The 19,796-nt window shown below is 37.3% G+C and overlaps 1 protein-coding gene across 3 annotated transcripts in view; it reads left to right on the top strand.

Annotated features, from left to right (window-relative positions):
- The window catches only part of METTL25 (methyltransferase like 25), a 256,001-nt gene that overhangs the window by 54,355 nt on the left and 181,850 nt on the right, over window positions 1-19,796 (top strand). For all 3 annotated transcript variants that reach the window (XM_057556528.1, XM_007194949.3, XM_007194950.3), the window contains exon 6: window positions 17,391-17,485. In XM_057556528.1, coding sequence (XP_057412511.1) covers window positions 17,391-17,485 — 95 coding nt within the window. The remainder of the gene's footprint in view (window positions 1-17,390; window positions 17,486-19,796) is intronic.

Genomic DNA, 19,796 nt, shown 5'->3' with positions numbered 1-19,796 from the left:
TTGCTGGTCGTTGAGTGAAGCTGGGTCTTGATGTTGAGATGGAGATCTCTGGGAGATTTTTGCCGTTTGGTATTACGTGGAGCTGGGAGGTCTCTTGTGGACCAGTGTTCTGAAGTTGGCTCTCCCACCTCAGAGGCACGGCCCTGATGCCTGGCTGGAGCACCAAGAGCCTTGCGTCCACACGGCTCAGAGTAAAAGGGAGAAAAAATAGAAAGAAAGAAAGAAAGAGGCTATAATATAGTGAAGTAAAATAAAGCTATTGTAAAGCAAAGCTATACAGACAAAATCTCACCCAGAAGCATATACATATACACTCACTAAAAAAAGGAAAAGGGGAAAAATTAATATCTCCTGCTCCCAGAGTCCACCTCCTGAATTTGGGATGATTCGTTGTCTATTCAGGTATTCCACAGATGCAGGTACATCAAGTTGTCTGTGGAGCTTTAATCCGCTGCTCCCGAGGCTGCTGGGAGAGATTTCCCCTTCTCTTCCCTGTTCGCACAGCTCCTGGGGTTCAGCTTTGGATTTGGACCCGCCTCTGCGTGTAGGTCGCCTGAGGGCGTCTGTTCCCCGCCCAGGCAGGACGGGGTTAAAGGAGCAGCTGCTTCGGGGGCTCTGGCTCACCCAGGCCGCGGGGAGGGAGGGGTACAGAGGAGGCGGGGCGAGCCTGCGGCGTCAGAGGCCGGCGTGACGTTGCACCAGCCTGAGGCGCGCAGTGCGTTCTCCCGGGGATGTTGTCCCCGGATCCCGGGACCCTGGCAGTGGCGGGCTGCACAGGCTCCCGGGAGGGTTGGTGTGGAGAGTGACCTGTGCTCGCACACAGGCTTTTTGGAGGCGGCAGCAGCAGCCCCAGCGTCTCACGCCCGTCTCTGGGGTCCGCGCTGATCGCCGTGGCTTGCGCCCTTCTCTGGAGTTCGTTTAGGCGGCGCTCTGAATCCCCTCTCCTTGCACGCAGCGAAACAAAGAGGCAAGAAAAAGTCTCTTGCCTCTTCGGCAGCTGCAGACCTTTTCCCGGTCTCCCTCCCGGCTAGCTGTGGTGCGCCAACCCCTTCAGGCTGTGTTCACGCCGCCAGCCCCAGTCCTCTCCCTGCGATCCGACCGAAGCCGAGCCTCAGCTCCCAGCCCCGCCCGCCCCGGCGGGGGAGCAGACAAGCCTCTCGGGCTGGTGAGCGCTGCTCAGCGCCGAGCCTCTGTGCGGGAGTCTCTCCGATTTTCCCTCTGCGCCCCTGTTGCTGTGGGATCCGCGCTGATAGCCGCGGCTCGCGCCCTTCTCTGGAGTTCGTTTAGGCGGCGCTCTGAATCCCCTCTCCTTGCCCGCCGCGAAACAAAGAGGCACGAAAAAGACTCTTGCCTCTTCGGCAGCCGCAGACTTTTTCCCGGACTCCCTCCGGGCTAGCTGTGGTGCGCTAACCCCTTCAGGCTGTGTTCACGCCGCCAGTCCCAGTCCTCTCCCTGCGATCCGACCGAAGCCCGAGCCTCAGCTCCCAGCCCCGCCCGCCCCGGCGGGGGAGCAGACAAGCCTCTCGGGCTGGTGAGTGCTGCTCGGCGCCGAGCCTCTGTGCGGGAACCTCTCCGCTTTGCCCTCCGCACCTCTGTGGCTGCGCTCTCCTCCGTGGCTCTGAAGCTTCCCCCCTCCGCCCCCCGCAGTCTCCGCCCGCGAAGGGGCTCCTAGTGCGTGGAAACCTTTCCTCCTTCACGGCTCCCTCCCACTGGTGCAGGTGCCGTCCCTATTCTTTTGTCTCTGTTATTTCTTTTTTCTTTTGCCCTACCCAAGTACGGGGGGAGTTTCTTGCCTTTTTGGAGGTCGGACGTTTTCTGCCAGCGTTCAGTGGGTGTTCTGTAGGAGCAGTTCCACGTGTAGGTGTATTTCTACTGTATCTGTGGGAAGGAATGTGATCTCCGCGTCTTACTCTTCCGCCATCTTCCCTCCCTTTCCTACATATTCCTTTGAGATTACATTTCCAGCTGTGCTTTTAACCAAAGGATAAGTGAAATATTAATACACTGATTATGTAATGGAGCTACAAGTGGAGATGAGAAGCAGAAAAAAGGATCATGTAAAAAGGGCTAAACCTCGTGTTGTCTAGAGAGAAACAAATGAGAAATAATAAATTATTCTTTTACCACTGACTAACCAGCTATCCTCTTTAGAGTATTCTGTGAAACAAAAGACCATGCATGGAATATATATCTCAGTGACTTAAAATGAAGATACGTTCTGGTGAAGGCAGAAGGAGAGGACACAGTAGGGCCTCAGTTCATATTATGGAATTGATTAATTAATTAATGTGAACATATGATTGTTCTGCTGTGATTTTCTTTAAATATCTTGAATTCTGGGACCTTTCTCTGTACCTCTTTTACAACTTGAATATTTATTGAGAGTAACACATAACTTTTATATTTTTAAGTTACCAAATTTTTATATCCATATTTATTCTAAGCATTTTAAGAGAGTGGATCAATTTTTAGAATTTATCTACTTTTAAATTATCTAGTTATTCCTCTTCTGGTTGTACTAGTTTGAATTTATTCTTTAACTGAAGAGGGTTGATGAAAATTAGTCAATCTAAGAAAGAAATGGAAAATTTTATTCAAGCCAAATTGAAGATTATAACCCAGGAACAGCATCTCAGAAAGCTCTGCGAACTGCTCTACCCATTAAAAGTCAAGGCACAGTTAGTTTTTTGAGATGTACATTAAATGGCATATTAGGACTTGAGGACACGGGGAGGGGGAAGGGTAAGCTGGGACGAAGTTAGAGAGTGGCATGGACATATATACACTACCAAATGTAAAATAGATAGCTAGTGGGAAGCAGCCGCATGGCACAGGGAGATCAGCGCGGTGCTTTGTGACCACCTAGAGGGGTGGGATAGGGAGGGTAGCAGGGAGACACAAGAGGGAGGAGATATGGGGATATATGTATATGTATAGCTGATTCACTTTGTTATAAAGCAGAAACTAACACGCCATTGTAAAGCAATTGTACTCCAATAAAGATGTTAAATAAATGGCGTATTATTGACAGTTTACACAATCCAGATCTAAGCGTCATCTTGGCCCCTTACAAGATCAAGAAGGTAAGTTATCTTTTAAGGAGTTGTCTTGTTGATGCTAGGAGAAGGTTGCTCTTTATGGTTGAGCAGGTATTCCTGCCAGTAGGGGAGGTTTGGTCGATGCATGATGCACATACACAATGCACAGTGCAGGGAGAGGAGGCCAAAGGACAGAGAAGACTTTTTTATGTTTAAATTTTTCTTGTCTTGCCATAAAATACAAATTTTATTTTACAAGAGTATAGGTCTGATTTACATAGTTGAATTATATTTATCCTTTTAGTTTTAATATATTCAAGAAACTGGTAAGATATGAATGCTTCAGAAATCTGGGCAGTTCAGTATAATTTCGATATGCCTGTTATCCTTAGATAATATTTTGAATACCAGTTAACCTTATTTAAAGGCTAAAATGAATATCAAGAAATTTTCATAGTATTGTGCTATAACCTTTGATGCTTATTTTAAGCTATAACATTCTAAGGTGGAAAATAAGTTTACAAACTTTTACAACTAAAATTCAAATGTTATCTTTACTTGAGAGTGTGTCAGTCTCTACCTGGCAAGTCTTCAGATACCCTTGAAGAGTATTTGTAAGGAAGCCTAGGGAGTCTTAGTCGATCCTTGAAAAGGATAACAAGAAACAGAGACTGAACTTCAAAACAAAAGGGTTGGTAAATGACATATATTTGGACTTAAAAAAATTTTTTTGTGTGTGAGAAACTATAAGGTGCCTATCAACCTAAATTTTATTTTTATTGTTATGAAGCATTATAAAAATGACACAGATGCATGTCACACACACAAAAATAAATTTTAATAAAGTACTTTATACTGTGAATAAACTAAAAATATTAAGCATTTATTTATTTACCTTTTAACATAAGTAATACATAGATATATTATCATTAATAAAAAAATTCTGACAGTATACAAACATATACAATAAAAAGTTAAAGCCCTTTTTTGGCATCACTACCCACAGTGACACTGGCTTCTCATATTTCTTTCTATGCATGTACATATATACAAATACATATATGTATAAATATTTAGGATTTAAGATAAATGTAACGATTCACTAATTCATTTACCTATTCTTCTAACAAATATTTATTGCATGTCTACAATGTGCCAGGTACTTTTCTAGGAGCTAGAGAAATGGAAGGAAAAATGTTCCTGCTGTCACGTCTTATCATTCGATCCTAGTGGGTAGAGACAGCAGAGTAATAAGCAAATAGATATGTAGATAGATAGACAGATAGATCTATATCTATCTATCTATCTATCTATCTATCTATCTATCTATCCTAATGTATCCTAATGTACCCCCCACCCCGCCTTTCCCCTGTGGTAACCATACATTTGTTTTCTATGCTGTGAGTCTGTTTCTGTTTTGTAAATAAGTTCATTTGTATCATTTTTTTTTTAGATTCCACATATAAGTGATATCATATTATACTTGTCTTTCTCTGACTTACTTCACTTAGTATGATAATCTCTAGGTCCATCCATTTTGCTGGAAATGGCATTTTTTCATTATTTTTTATGACTGAGTAATATTCCATTGTATATATGTACCACATCCTCTTTATCCATTCATCTGTCAGTGGATACTTAGGTTGCTTTTATATCTTGGCTATTGTAAATGGTACTGCTATGAACATTGGGGTGCATGTATCTTTTTGAATTAGAGTTTTCTCAAAATATATGCCCATGGGTGGGATTGCTGGATCATATGGCAACTCTCTTTTTAGTTTTTTAAGGAACCTCCATACTGTTTTCTGTATTGGCTACACCAATTTACATTGTCACCAGCAGTATAGGAGTGTTCCCCTTTCTCCGCACCCTCCCACCATTTATTATTTGTAGAATTTTTGATGATGGCCATTCTTACTGGTGTGAGGTGATACCTCATTGTAATTTTGATTTGCATTTCTCTAATAATGAGATGTTGGGCATTTTTTCATGTGCCTATTGGCCATCTGTATGTCTTCTTTGAAGAAATGTCTATTTTAGGTCTTCTGCCCATTTCTTGATTGGGTTGTTTGTTTTTTTGATACTGAGTTGTGTGAGCTGTTTATATATTTTGGAAATTAATCTGTTGTCGGTTGCATTGTTTGCAAATATTTTCTCCCATTCCATAGGTTGTCTTTTCATTTTGTTTATGGCTTCCTTTGCTGTGCAAAAGTTTATAAGTTTGATTAGGTCCCATTTGTTTATTCTTGCTTTTATTTCTTTTGCCTTGGGAGACTGACCTGAGAAAACATTGGTACAATTTATGTCAGAGAATGTTTTGCCTATGTTCTCTTCTTGGAGTTTTATGATGTCATGTCTTATATTTAAGTCTTTAAGCCATTTTGAGTTTATTTTTGTGTATGGTTTGAGGGAGTGTTCTAACTTCATTGATTTACATGCGGCTGTCCAGCTTTCCCAACACCACTTAATGAAGAGACTGTCTTTTCTCCATTTACATTCTTGCCTCCTTTGTTGAAGATTAATTGACTGTAGCTGTGTGGGTTTATTTCTGGGCTCTCTATTCTGTTCCATTGATCCTATGTCTGTTTTTGTGCCAATACTGCACTGTTTTGATTACTGTAGCTTTGTGGTATTGTCTGAAGTCTGGGAGGGTTATGCCTTCAGCTTTGTTCTTTTTCCTCAGGATTGCTTTGGCAATTCTGAGTCTTTTGTGGTTCCATATAAATTTTAGGATTATTTGTTCTAGTTCTGTGAAAAATGTCATGGATAATTTGATAGGGATCACATTAAATCTGTAGATTACTTTGGGTAGTGTGGCCATTTTAACAATATTAATTCTTCCAGTCCAAGAACGTGGGATATCTTTTTATTTCTTTGAATCATCTTCAGTTGCCTTTATCAATGTTTTATAGTTCTCAGCATGTAAGTCTTTCACCTCCTTGGTCAGGTTTATTCCTACTTTTTTTTTTTTTTTTGGACACAATTTTAAAAGGGATTTTTTTTTTACTTTCTCTTTCTGATATTTCATTGTTCGAGTAAGGAAATTCAACAGATTTCTGTACGTTAATCTTGTAACCTGCTACCTTGCTGAATTCGTTTATCTGTTCTAATAGTTTTTATGTGGAGTCTTTAGGATTTTCTATATAGACTATTATATCATCTGCATATAATGACAATTTTATCTCTTCCCTGCCAGTTTGTATACCTTTTATTTCTTTTCTTGTCTGATTGCTGTGGCTAGGACTTCTAATACTATGTTGAATAGAAATGGTAAGAGTGGGCATCCTTGTCTTGTTCCAGATTTTAGCAGGAACACTTTCAGCTTTTCCCTGTTGAGTATTATGCTGGTGTGCGTTTGTCATAAATAGCTTTTATTACATTGAGATATGTTTTCTCTATACCCACTTTGGTGGGAGTTTTTATTGTGAATGGATGCTGAATTTTATCAAATATGCTTTCAGCATCTATTGAGATGATCATGTGGTTTTTGTTGATGTGGTGTATCACATTGATTGATTTGTGTATGTTGAACCATCCTTGTGACCCTAGGATGAATCCAACTTGATCATGGTATATAATCCTTTTTATGCGTTGTTGCATTCAGTTTGCTAATATTTTGTTGAGGATTTTCGCATCTGTGTTCATCAAAGATACTGGCCTGTAATTTTCTTTTTTGGTAGTATCTTTGTCTGGTTTTGGTATTAGGATAATGGTGTCTTCATAGAATGACTTTGAGAGTGTTCCCTCCTCTGCAGTCTTTTGGAAGAGTTTGAAAAGAATTGGTATAAGTTCTTCTTTGTATGTTTGGTAGAATTCCTTAATGAAACTATCCGGTCCTGGACTTTTGTTTGCAAAGTTTTTTCTTTATTACAGATTATATTTCAAGTCTAGTGATAATTGTTCAAATTATCTGTTTCTTCTTGATTCAGTTTTCATGGGCTGTATATTTCTAGAAACTTATCCACTACTTCTAGGTTGTCCAATTTATTGGCGTATAATTGTTCATAGTATTCTCTTGTGGGTTTTTTTATATTTCTGTGGTATTGGTTTTTATTTCTCCTCTTTCATTTCTTTTTTTGTTTATTTGGTCCTCTCTCTTTTCTTCTTGGTGAGTGGCCAGAGGTTTGTCAATTTTGTTTATCCTTTCAAAAACCCAGCTCTTGGTTTTATTGATTTTTTTTTCTAATTTTGAATCTCTATTTTATTTATTTCCTCTCTGATCTTTATTATTTCCTTCTTTATGCTGACTTTAGGTTTTGTTTGTTTTTCTAATTCTTTTAGGTGGTAGGTTAGGTTGTTTATTTGAGATTTTTCTTGCTTTATGAGGAAGGCCTGTGTTGCTAAGAACTTCCCTCTTAGGACTGCTTTTGCTGCATCCCATATGTTTCGTATGTTTGTGTTTTCATTGTCATTTGTCTCAAGGTATTTTTAAATTTCCTCGTTGATTTCATTGTTGACCCATTGGTTTTTTAGTAGCATGTTGTTTAGTCTCCATGTAATCATTTTCTTCTCGTTTCTCTTTGTGTGGTTGATTTCTAGTTTCCTGTTGTTGTGGTCAGAAAAGATGCTTGAAATAATTTCTGTCCTCTTAAATTTGTTGAGGCTTTTTTTGTGAAGGGACACTGTTTTATATGAAGCAGCCAGGGAAGACCTTGTTGTTAACATAACATTTGAGCAGACATTTGAAGGATGAGAGAGGGACCAATGCAGTTATTCTGGAGAAATAGTGTTCCAGGCAGAGGGAACAGCAAGTAAAAAGCCCAAAGGGAGGAGCTTGCTTGCCTTTTTCAAGGAACACTGCAGACACCAGTATGGATGAAACAAAGTGTCAAGATCAGAAGCAGGGAGATCAGTTAGGAAGCTGATCTAGATGAGAGATGATGGTGGTTTAGATCAGAGAGGAGCAGTAGAAGAAAAGGTTAAATTCTCAATATTATTTTTAAAGTATCGCTAGCAGAAACTATTGACAGATTCAATGGGGGTGTGAAGGAAAGAAGAAAGCCAAGTGTAATTCAAAGATTTTTGGCCTGAAACAATGGGAAAATGGAGTTGTCATTTAGTGAACTGGATACGACTGCTGAAAGAATAGAATTGAGGTGGAAGTTGTTTAGTTTTGGACAGTGTGAGTTTGACCTTCCTTTTAAAAATTCAAGGCTATATTATCAGTGGATAGATAATTCTGGGTTTCTGAGGACAAATCTGGGTTAAAGATAAATCCCTGAGTTATTAACATATAGATAGTAAGTCTGAGTGAGATCACTTAGGGAGCAGAAATGTTGAAAAGAAGTACAGAGACTGAACCTAGGTATATTCCAAAGGAGTTTGGGAAGATAAGGAGGACCAGCAAGGTGACCTAATAAGAAAGAACAGTACAGTGTTGATCTCTTACTTAGCAATGTATCTTGGAGCTCTCTCCATTGTTAACATATATAGATTTACTAAATTTGTTTAATACAGGACAAAGTATTCCTTGGAATGGATGTACCATATTCTATTTTGCTTCTGCTATATTGATGGTATTTGTTTTCTAATTTTCTCCTCTAACTATAATTTTTGTTTTATCTAGTTCCATAATCTATCTGGATTATTTTTGTTTATGATTTGCAAAATGGTTCTAACTTTATATTTTTCTGAATGCTATTTATTGAATAATCCATGCTTCCACACATTGATAGGAAATGACACCTTTCTCAGATAGTGCATTTTTAGGTTCTCTTCTTTTCCCTTAATCTGTTGGTTCCTGTGATAATACTATACTGTTAAAATTACTGTAGTTTATTTGAACCTTTGAAATCCAGTAGAGCAAGTCCCCCAAAGTTCTTATATTTCAGAATTTTCTTAGCTAACCTCATGCATTTTTCTCTTTTATATGAGTTTTACTTATTTATTTACTTTAAAAAGAGTGACCACTTTGCTTCATTGGTCTGTGTAAGACATACAGATGCAATTATATATTTTTTAGAGAACAGATATAGGGTTACTGAGTGAGTTTCCCTAAAGAAGAGATTCCAGTCATGAAGGGCTCGCTGACTGCAGCTCATTTATTGTCTGGGCTCAGCAATGGAAGCCAGGATATTCAGTGCACATATGGCGAACAATGCCAGATAGGAAAGTCAAACAATAAGGCTTTTGTTTCATATTTTGCTAGAGCTCTTTCTAATATTTCTAGTGTAGATGCGAAAAGGGTAGACCATCTTTTAGAGAAGGAGATAATTAATATTAAAAAAGCTTATTTAATATTGACAATTAGGAAGCATTTTAAAATTTGATGGTGAAATATTTTATTTATCCAGAGGTCTTGGCAAGAGGAAAATTGAAATGTTGATCACATCAACAATTTAATAAGGCTTAGACAGAAAAGTTTACTTGAGTCTTTCATTTGGGATTAAAGTATATGTGGTTTACAGTGCAAATTCATAGAAAAGTTGCAAAATGTTTTATGCTTAAAAAGAGTGATTTTTAAATTATCTCATTTTCTTTATAATGTTTAGATCATAATAAACATTGCTGACCAGATTTAAAGTAAAAGCTGATTTTGATAATTTGTGTGTCGAATGAGTTTTAGAATCAGATTGTTAAAGTCCATTAAAAAAAAAAAAAAAGCCTGTTGGGATTTTTATTGACATGCATTGAACTTAAAGATCATTATGGGAATAAATTATGTCTTTGATATTTTTTTCTCTTTGTGACATAAATTATCTTTTCATTTATTTGGTGGTTCTTTCAGATATTTGTGTTAATCTTGCCCAGTTTTAGTTTGGTTTATTCCTAAGGATTTTGTTGGGTTTTTTTTTCTTCATATAAGAAATATTTATTGGGTGCCTGACGCATGCTAGTCACTATTCTAGGGACCAGGGATACAAGATTGATCAAAACAAAGTCGCTGCCCTCATTATGTTTATACTCTGATAGAAGGCATCAGGGAATAGAAAAACAAATAAATAGATACAGAATGTCAGGTTATAGACAGGAGAAAAACTAAACAGGGAGAGGAGGGTAAGATATGTGAAGAGTAAAGCAAAATCTCTCAAAAATCACTTTATATATTTTTCCCTATCTTTTTTTTCCTATCTTTCAATAATAGTCATTGTGGTTTTAAATAAGATAGTCTAAAACCCACTATATACAAAGGTATAATGTAAGTTGAGATTATTTAGGTGACAAAAATTTGTCTCTAACAGCATAATACCTGTTTATTTTTCCTAGATAAAATTATATGTCAGATTTCATTTAGGTCTAAAGAAATTTCAAAAGCGTGTATTTTCAAAGTAGAGTGAGGACATGTAGATAATCTTGATTCATCTATGTAATTCTGTTGATTCAGTTCAACAAAGTTCTGTAGTAGGCAGTAGAGGATGTACGATAAGTGAGATACTCTCCCCTTAGGGAGCTCATAATGTAGTGAGGAATTCACAAGCAATTACGTAGAACTTTCATGCACGTCTGAGAGTGATATATTCATGACCTGTAGATCTTAACCAACTACAGATATGAATTATTGAAAAGATGAATGAAAGAAGTAATGAGTGATGGATGTATAAACCAAATGCTATTAAGACTAGAAGAGAGAGTAATTTTTCATAACCAAGGGATAAAGGAAATCTTTCTAAAAAAGGTGACATTTGGTCTTCATTTAGAAAGATGAACAAACAAATTAGGGCCAGATTATGAGAGCCATTAATGCTATACTGAGGTCGCAGAATATTATTCAGTGGAAAGCAAAGTATACTTTGTTCCATAAAAATATTTTTGAGTGTTTAATGCAAAGGAGTTGCATACATTCATTTACATTTCTGAAAAGTAGTAATTTTTCGCATAATAGAAGATAGACTGGCATGGAGCTAGATCAGAGACAGGGAGACTGGTTAGGGAGTAGTTATAAGAGTCCAAAGCAAGGATACTTTAGATAAGAACAGTAGGAGGAGACAACAATTTACCAGGCCTTTTCAGAGATAAAACCAACTAACATGGTAACCAATGGTAGGGAAATGTGGTAGGGTGGGTGTGAGGGTGGTGGTGAAGGCTAAAGATGATGGCAAGATTTTAGGTTGGTTGACTACATAATGATATATCATTATGGGGGAAGATCAGATTTGTGGGCTTAGGAAATGAGTTTACTTTTGCATATTTCTCATTTTAGAAATGTTCAGCAAATAGTTTAAAATTCTTACGTCAAAATCCAGAAAGAAGTTCAGACTGAAATAATGTGGGAATTAAATTTAAAGGAGTAGATGTAATTGCCCAGAAACTGGAGTGAGGCACCTACAAGCCAAGGATTGCCAGCAACCACCAGAAGCTAGGAAGAGGCAAGCAGAGATTCTTTCCTAGAGCATTCGGAGTGAGCATGATCCAACTGATACCTTGATTTCAGACCTCTAGCCTCCAGAACCGTGAGAGAATACATTTCTTTTGTTTTCAGCTACCCAGTGTGTGGCCATTTGTTATGGCAGCCCTCGGAAAGTATTACAGGGATCATCAGTACGTATTGAGATATGGACAAGATTGTCTAGGGAAAGAGTATAGATAGGGCAAGAGTTCAGACTAATTTTAGGCAATTTGATAGACTTACTATGCCCAAATTTTACTTTAAAAAGCAGTAAGACCAGGCAAATGTGATACTTGGTTACCATACAAAATTTTTAGTACCCATTACATTCTACCTAGCCGCTTCATACTTTTGTTTACCAGATGAAGACATGTGAGTTTATGAGCCTTTATTCAAAGAAGTATAAAAGGGGCTTGGGGAGTGAGAGGATTAAGCCTTAAGAACATTTAATAGACAGAAAACAATGAGCTATCAAGGGGCTATGAAGAGCATTAGGCCACAAATAAGAGAGAATGATACCATGGAAGCCAGATGAAGAGAATGTTTAAGGAGGGAGTATCAGAAGCTCTTGAAAATCTAGAGTAAGAAAAATACCCGTTGGGTTTGGTCTCAGATGCTGGTGATGATGGAAACAAGAGCTGTTTGAGTGGCCTATGTAGATCTTTTCAGAAAGATACTGTTACTCTTAATATAGAGGAAGGACAAGAAGACAAAAAGAAAGGGAAAAAGAATTTTTTAGTAGGTATTACATTTACCCAGTCAAGAGCTAATGAAGATTGAAAACGAAAAGGAGATATAATTAAGAAGATACGTATATAAGAACTTGGAGATTAAAGGAGAGAAGAATAAAAGATTGTTCTAAAATTCAAACTTGTTTAATTAAGTGGATAATATTATTAACACAAGAAGGAAGAACTAGTAGAATATCTACATTTACAAGAGTAATGCATTTCTAAAGCCAGCAAAGACTAAGAAACTGGGCATATATGCAGAGAAAACCATAATTCAAAAAGACACATGCACCCCAATGTTCATTGAAGCAGTATTTACAGTAGCCAGGTTATGGAAGCAATTTAAATGCCCATCAACAGACAAATGGATAAAGAAGATGTGGTACATATATGCAATGGAACATTACTCAGCCATAAAAAGGAATGAAAATGGATCATTTGTAGAGACGTGGATGGATCTAGACACTGTCATACAGAGTGAAGTAAGTCAGAAAGAGAAAAACAAATACCGTATATTAACGCATATATGTGGAATCTAGAAAAATGATACAGATGAACCCATTTTCAAGGCAGAAATAGAGACACAGATGTAGAGAATAAACGAATGGATATCAAGGGGGGAATGCTGGGCGGGTGGGTGGTGGGATGAATTGGGAGATTGGGATTGACATATATACACTAATATGTATAAAATAGATAACCAATAAAAACAAATTGTATCTCATGTAAAAAAAAAAAAGACTAAGAAATGAAATAGAAGAAAAAAACAAGAGGCTTCATCTACTCTAAAATTATCATTTAAAGATAGCATGAAAGTGCTCCTAAAGGAAAGCAACTTGATTCACTGATAAGGAAGTTTAATGCCCAGTTTGACTAGATTTGAATATAAGTATATGAACACAGTTAAATAGGAGACCGAGACTTAACAATAGAAATGATGAACACAGTGACTTTGATTCAGGATGTAGAAGGGAGCCTCGTTCTTCACTGCAGTCTGAATGAAGCTGGTGAAATAGATTCTAAAGATTATATTGAATCAGTATATGAAAGGCTTTGTTGGACTTTGAGGGTGTCTCTGTATCAGTTTTTTGCACTTGTTCCCTTACAAATTGAACAGAGCTGTGAGGCTACCGTGACCTCAATCAAAGAGGAAACTGTGATGCAGACTCAGAAAACTTCAAGGTGATTACACAATCACTGGGTGTCCAGAGGAGTGAGTCTCTAATGTGGTTTCACAGAGCCCTGAGCCAAGGCTGGCAATTGCTATAAACTGCCATAGGCCCTTAAAGTTCATGGGTGTTTTGGATAAAGATTTGGGGAGCCATGTGCATGGAGTAAGACTACCCTTCAGCTGTCCTTCACACTGTTATGTAGGGTTGAAGGGGGAACTTTCTTACACACAGGTTAAGGGTACCCTTCTGTAGGCCTTCATTGTGGTGGCAAAGAAGTTTTATGAGCCCTAAGGAAGACAGTAACCCTTCTCCCCACCTCGTCACCTTCATCAACACAAGTTAGGGAACATGCTTGCCATCTTTCAGCCTCCATTTCTCCAGTGACAGCCCTGTGTGCTCAGTGTGTGACTGCTCCCCTGCTGGCTTCCACGCTATATCATCTGAAATCAAGAGGAATGCCAGGAGGCCTGTGTACCCCTGTTTGCATCTTCCCTTTATCAACTGTCAAGCCCAGAACTCTGTATTCGCCTGAAAGATTCCCTCCTCCGCCCCTACCACAACACTCACAGCTTCACCACTATCTCTCTAGGGATGGGAAAGACCAATTCCATCGTGCCTTTGATCCCCATTCATGTCAGCCCTCACCAGAAACCCTGGCCTCACGATTCATTCCTGATTTCTGGGATTCTCATCAAATGTATCTCTATATGTCCTTTGTTCCGACTAGTCTTCTACCTCTCCCCAATTCCAAAATTTTCTGGAATTTGGTCATTCATTACTAAAAGTGTCTTTATCTGCAGCCTGTTCTCTGAAAATGCGTTTACTGTCTAATCAAAACTTAGCTCTTTCCTGAGGAAGCGTACTTCCCATCCTCATGGAGCAGTGCATTTTTCTGTCTCAGTTCCCTTGTATGAGGTAATTAACCTCTCTATTGCTACTTCAAGACTGTATGTATCATCTAATGCCGTTTCAGAAATCACGACAAAACTGAATGGCTTAGAGACAGAATAAATTTTATTATCTCTTACAGTTTCTATAGGTCAACAATTTGAGAGTAACTTTGGCATGGATTTCTTAGATTTTTTTTTTCCTGGAAATAATATACCCCTTCCATTGTAATATATTTTCCAGAAATACTCTTCCCATTTCAATGTAATGTTAAGTTGTAATTTTTCTCAGTCAGTTTTTTTAGATTATTATTGTCAGAGGAAATTTCTACCTGTTTTCAGGCAAGTAGACCTGCTTTTTTCCTGGCAACATAAGGTGAATTGCAGAGCAGTGATGGTGCACTAATTATACTTTTCATTACAAATCCATTGCTTGTTTCTTAAGTGGGATCCTTTTCGTGTTCTGTAGTAAGTTTACTTTCATCTCTTCTTTTCCCCTATTAGAAGTTTATTTTGTAGGTATTTGGTTGGGATATTAGAAGTTGAGAAATTGCTGGCTAATCATTTTAAATGGTAAAATATTCTGGTATTATGTTTTTGGAGATTAACTGTATCCTGTTGGAAGCACTTTGTTTGTTTTTCATTGTCTTCCCCTAATATTTGCATGGCTTGCTTCCTCGTTTAAGTCTCTGCTCAAATATTACATCCTCAGAGACGACTTCTGTATTAATTAGGACGGAACGATTCAACTAGTGTGCTGTGGGTGCTATATGGGAGTTCCCGGGATACTGCTTCCTTCATCCCATGGGTTTTGCCTCAACACAGTTATCTGTTTATTCCACTGTGATGTACAAAATTTGCCATATTCCCAGAGGGCTGAGCTACAAAAAAAGTTTGGGAAGCATTAAATTAAGATAAAGATTTAGGTGCAGAATGGGTCAGATGGATATTTCTGTTTCAGTCCAGAGATAGACAGAGTTAGTAAGGGAGCTCTGCACCAAAAAGCCTTCCAAGAACCCAGAATCCTTCTATTTTGTTGCTCCACCGTGTGCTTGCCAACATGAACACATTCCAGACAGGGGAGGGATGAAGTGGGGTGGAAAGTGTGGGGGAAAGATCATGCCCCCCCCACTCCTCTTTGAGCATTTGCACACATCATTTCTGCCCACATCCAGTTAGCCAAAACTTACCCTCTAGCTATCCTAGTGACTGCATGGGAGTCTGGGAATTGCAGTCTTTAACCTGAGCAGCTGAATAGCCAGGTAAAAATTGAGTGCTGTTACTACAAGGAAGAAGGAGAGAACAGATGGGGAAAGGGAAAGAACTAGCTGTTTTATTGGTTAGCACTTTTCCTAACACTCTCAATAAAAGACCACAACCCCATTTCTCTAGCCCCTTACCCTTTACAGTAAAGTTTAGATATTTCTTTCTTCAGTTGCAAGAAAAAAATTGAAGTACTTAGAGTAACCCTTTGATTTAGCAATAATCATGTTTCAGTTAAATCATAAAGCCTTCAGTAAAACTCAAACCGCTGTTTCAAGGCATCTTGGAAATTGACAGAGGAAGTAGTCCAGGGTCCCTAGTTACTGGGTAGGCTTCAAGGGCTCCATGATTCCTGGGCACTTGTAAAGTGAAATTGTTTATATAGCCTGGTGGTTAAGCGCATGGCCCCTGGTGTCAGACTGCCTGGGTTTAAATTCCAACTCTGCCATGTGCTGGATTTGCAACTTAGGCAGTTTTCTTAACCTCCCCGTGCTCACTTTCTCTATCTGAAACATGAGAATAATAGTATACCTATTTCACAGAATTGCTGTGGGGACTAGTTAATGCACTTAAAGCTAGTTATTACACACTATCAAGCGTAAAATAGATAGCTAGTGGGAAGCAGCCGCATAGCACAGGGAGATCAGCTTGGTGCTTTGTGATCACCTAGAGGGGTGGGATAGGGAGGGTGGAGGGAGGGAGATGCAAGAGGGAAGAGATATGGGAACATATGTATATGTATAACTGATTCACTTTGTTATAAAGCATAAACTAACACACCATTTTAAAGCAATTATACTCCAATAAAGATGTTAAAAAAAAAAAAAAGCTAGTTATTACATTTAAAGCACTTAAAATAGTGCCTAACAATATTAAGTGCTGTATAAATACTAGCATTATTATTATTTGTATTCCTGGGGCAGGGTCAGTATCTTCCATCTGAGTATCAATAACGTCTATTGTAAATCTTACTTTAATACCTGAAAGAAATCACTATCACAGGCTTATGATCTGCATGAAATTTAAATTTTCTCTATTTTAATAAAAAAATCATTTGACCTTTCATAACACAGAAGTTTATTTAGTGGAATCTACCTCAACAGTATTTTCTTTTAAAGCATTTTCTTGTTTTCTAGTTCTGTTTTACTTAACCTAATAGAAAATTTATATTCATCTCAGTTTTCTTTTAATTGCCACAGTTTTGATAGGCTTAAGCTTTTCTAGACTTTAATTTAAAATAGAAATTTTTTTTTTTCCTTTTGAGAAACCCTGTGCAGTTAGTAGTTGTACATAAGGGGCTTACACATCCGCAAGTTGCACGTGTAACTCTTTTACTGAGTTGGGCAGCAGGTACCTGTGATTAAGCAGAAAATGTTGATTTTTTTTGCTGTTACTCGAACCATAAATGCAGTTGAGACAAACTGAATCACAGTTGAAAATCTTACAGCCTGTCAATGTAGTGAAAAAATAAGAGCCTATACAGCTGTTCATTTTCTGGAAAGTGAACATCGTGGCTGGAAAAAAATTGGTGCTTCAACATTGTTAGGAATGAATTAATATTGTTCTATAATAAATTGCCAAATGTCACATTTAATAAACCGTTTTATTAGAAAGTCAGGTCAGCAGTAAATGCCCAGTATCTCATTACTTATCTTCTTTAGTTACACTGAACATGCAAAGTATTTCCATTTTAAATTGCTTTTGCTAAATATTTGAGAAATAATTTTGGCAAATTGGTTGGTATCAGACCTGGAGCTTAAATACAAAACAGCTGTTGTTGAGAAAATATCATTTTCATAACATTAGTATGCTTTTAATTAACATACTGGAATGAACTGTTAAACATTACCACTTACATGTTTAACTACTGTTTGACTTTCAAATGACTGATTTGCTTTCTCAATAGATTATTTACTTTAACTAAAAGAGGAAGAATCTTATTTAAATAATCCATATTTTTCTTCCATCTGCAGAATGTACCCAAGAAAAGTGGGGATTTCCAATGTGCCGCTATTTAAAGGAAGAGAGATGGTGCTGTGGCCGGAATGCCAGAATGTCAGCATGTTTGGTATGACTCTATTTTTTCCTGGACTTAGAGCTTTATCCAGATGTTGCAGAATTTTATTTATTTATTTTTGGCTTCATTAAATGCCAAATTTTGCAGTGTCATTATTAATGTTTTTGTGCATTGCAAATTATGAGGAAAAAAATGGCTTACCCTTCCAACATTACTCACTCTGCATGCAGTGTGGTAACAATGTATAATTATACTATAATTCTACATTATAGTACTTAATTTCTTACATATAATTACTTTAATTATCATATAAAATGTACCAACAACCAAGTCTTAAACACAGAATTACTTTGGTGCTTTATCCACAGCTCTGTGGTATGTTTGTGTTTGTTTGTAGTAGATCATTTGGTCTCCTAATTTTTTATGAAGTGGGAAAAATATTAAGCTACCTGGGATATGAAGTAACTATCTGTTTAAGTGAAATCTTTATTTAGCTCATGTCCTTAGACCTAGAACACTTTAGCCCACAGTCTTCTCTTTTTGTGGTGTTATGTTGGTTTAAAAAGGAACAGATGCCAGTTAAGTGGTATAAATGGACTTTGTCATCATAAATTTAAAATATAGCTTTTAAAATAATGTGTTTAATGTCCAATCCCAAGAAAAATTAACTATTTTATGGTCATTATCTCAATATTTTTTATATTGCCAGTAACACAGCAATATAAAGAAGTGTTCCAGTGTTCTGGGTCACATATCTGAGAATTAACTTCGAAATCTTATTTATGCTCAAATAATGATTTCCTTTTGTGAGTCCTCTTAAAATACTTTCCTGGGAATTTGTCTTTCTTTCATTACATTTGTAAATGATACTCATTTAGGGTCTTGTTAGAATGGAAGGTCATTCTTGGAATGACTTGGTTCCCAGAATGCTGGCAGCTTACACCCTCTAGGCAAGAAATTGAAATAGTTTTTTATAGGGAATCTGATTAGCCTAAGAGAAAAAACTGAAGATATTGGCATTAGGGATTTCACAATGAAATAGGACCTTTGTGGTGAGACCCACAATTAAAAGTCCTCACTCATAAGCACAGCGCTTCTAATCAAGTTTATGATTACCGCATTTTAATTATCAAAAAGCCAAGAATCATTAGTTGTCTAAGAAAGTCTAACATGAAAGAAAAGAGATCGGATAAACAAATAGAAAAGTAGCAACTTGGAGGAAACGGATACTATCCTAAGTAAAATAAAATAACTATTAGTATCCCTTAGAAAGATAAAATGATATAATATATCCACAAAATAAAAATGTTTGCTATAAAAATAAACATTCAACAAACCAAAAAGAAGAGTTTTTGAAAAATAAATTCCAAAATGTAAAATTTGTCAACCGTGCCGCACTTAAGAACTTTGCCTGACCAATGTCAGCTTCTCATGGAATGCCCCTCTCCTTAACTCTATCCCTGTCTTTGCTCACCTTGACTTCTTTTTTTGATGCTAGAGTAATCTAGGAAAGTCTAAGGAACATGTTTCTTTTGGTGCATCTTGTTTTATTGCCTTTTGCTCCATAACTGACCTTTTCTACAAATATTCAAAGCTTAAGGGGTTGAGGGAGACACAGAGAGAGAGAGAGAGAGAGAGAGAAAGTATACCTTTCTGGTGACACTTTCAGATAAATTGTTAAGGGTACTAACCAGGGGGGAAAAATTAATTATATTAGTGCAATCTTGTCAGCATACTTTTAGCCTGATAAAACTGTAAAATATTTTAGATCAGTATGAAATGAACACTTGGTATATTTATTGGCCAAGAAAAATTATTAATGTTTGTAAGAAACTGCTTATCACCTACCTGATTATCTTTTATTATGTAATCAGAATTTATCATTGGTATTTCTAAAACAAATACATCAGCAACACATACCAAAGGTAGTCCTGTGTTATATGATGTTTTTATTGATGCTAAATCATTTATTATTAAAAACTTTTATTTCTTTATTATTGATAGTTCTGCCTTTTAACAAAGCAAGTAACACAAAAATTTAATCTGAAATGAACACAACCAGTATTGTAAATGAAAACTCAGTGTTTTCTTCAATGACATACTTGTTCTGGGCCTGTTGCTACTTAATTTAATATAAAAATTATATGATAACTATCTTCTGTATTCATAACACTCTGGTTCTAGATGTTCATGAAGGTATCCTTGAAGTTAATGGAAAAATTACACTTTTTTTCTTCAAACAATTTCTTTAAAGCAAGCTTTTATACCATGAACTCATTTTCCCACTAACTCTTCATGGTGTGAGGGCATGAGAAGTAAACCGGGGTTCAGAAAACAAGTTTTTAGTTCCTGTTCACCTGCT

Source organism: Balaenoptera acutorostrata, chromosome 11 (genome assembly GCF_949987535.1).
Source record: "Balaenoptera acutorostrata chromosome 11, mBalAcu1.1, whole genome shotgun sequence".
Classification (NCBI taxonomy): Eukaryota; Metazoa; Chordata; class Mammalia; order Artiodactyla; family Balaenopteridae; genus Balaenoptera; species Balaenoptera acutorostrata.
Note: the sequence above shows the minus strand (reverse complement) of the source record. Positions and strands in the feature narration are given on the sequence as shown.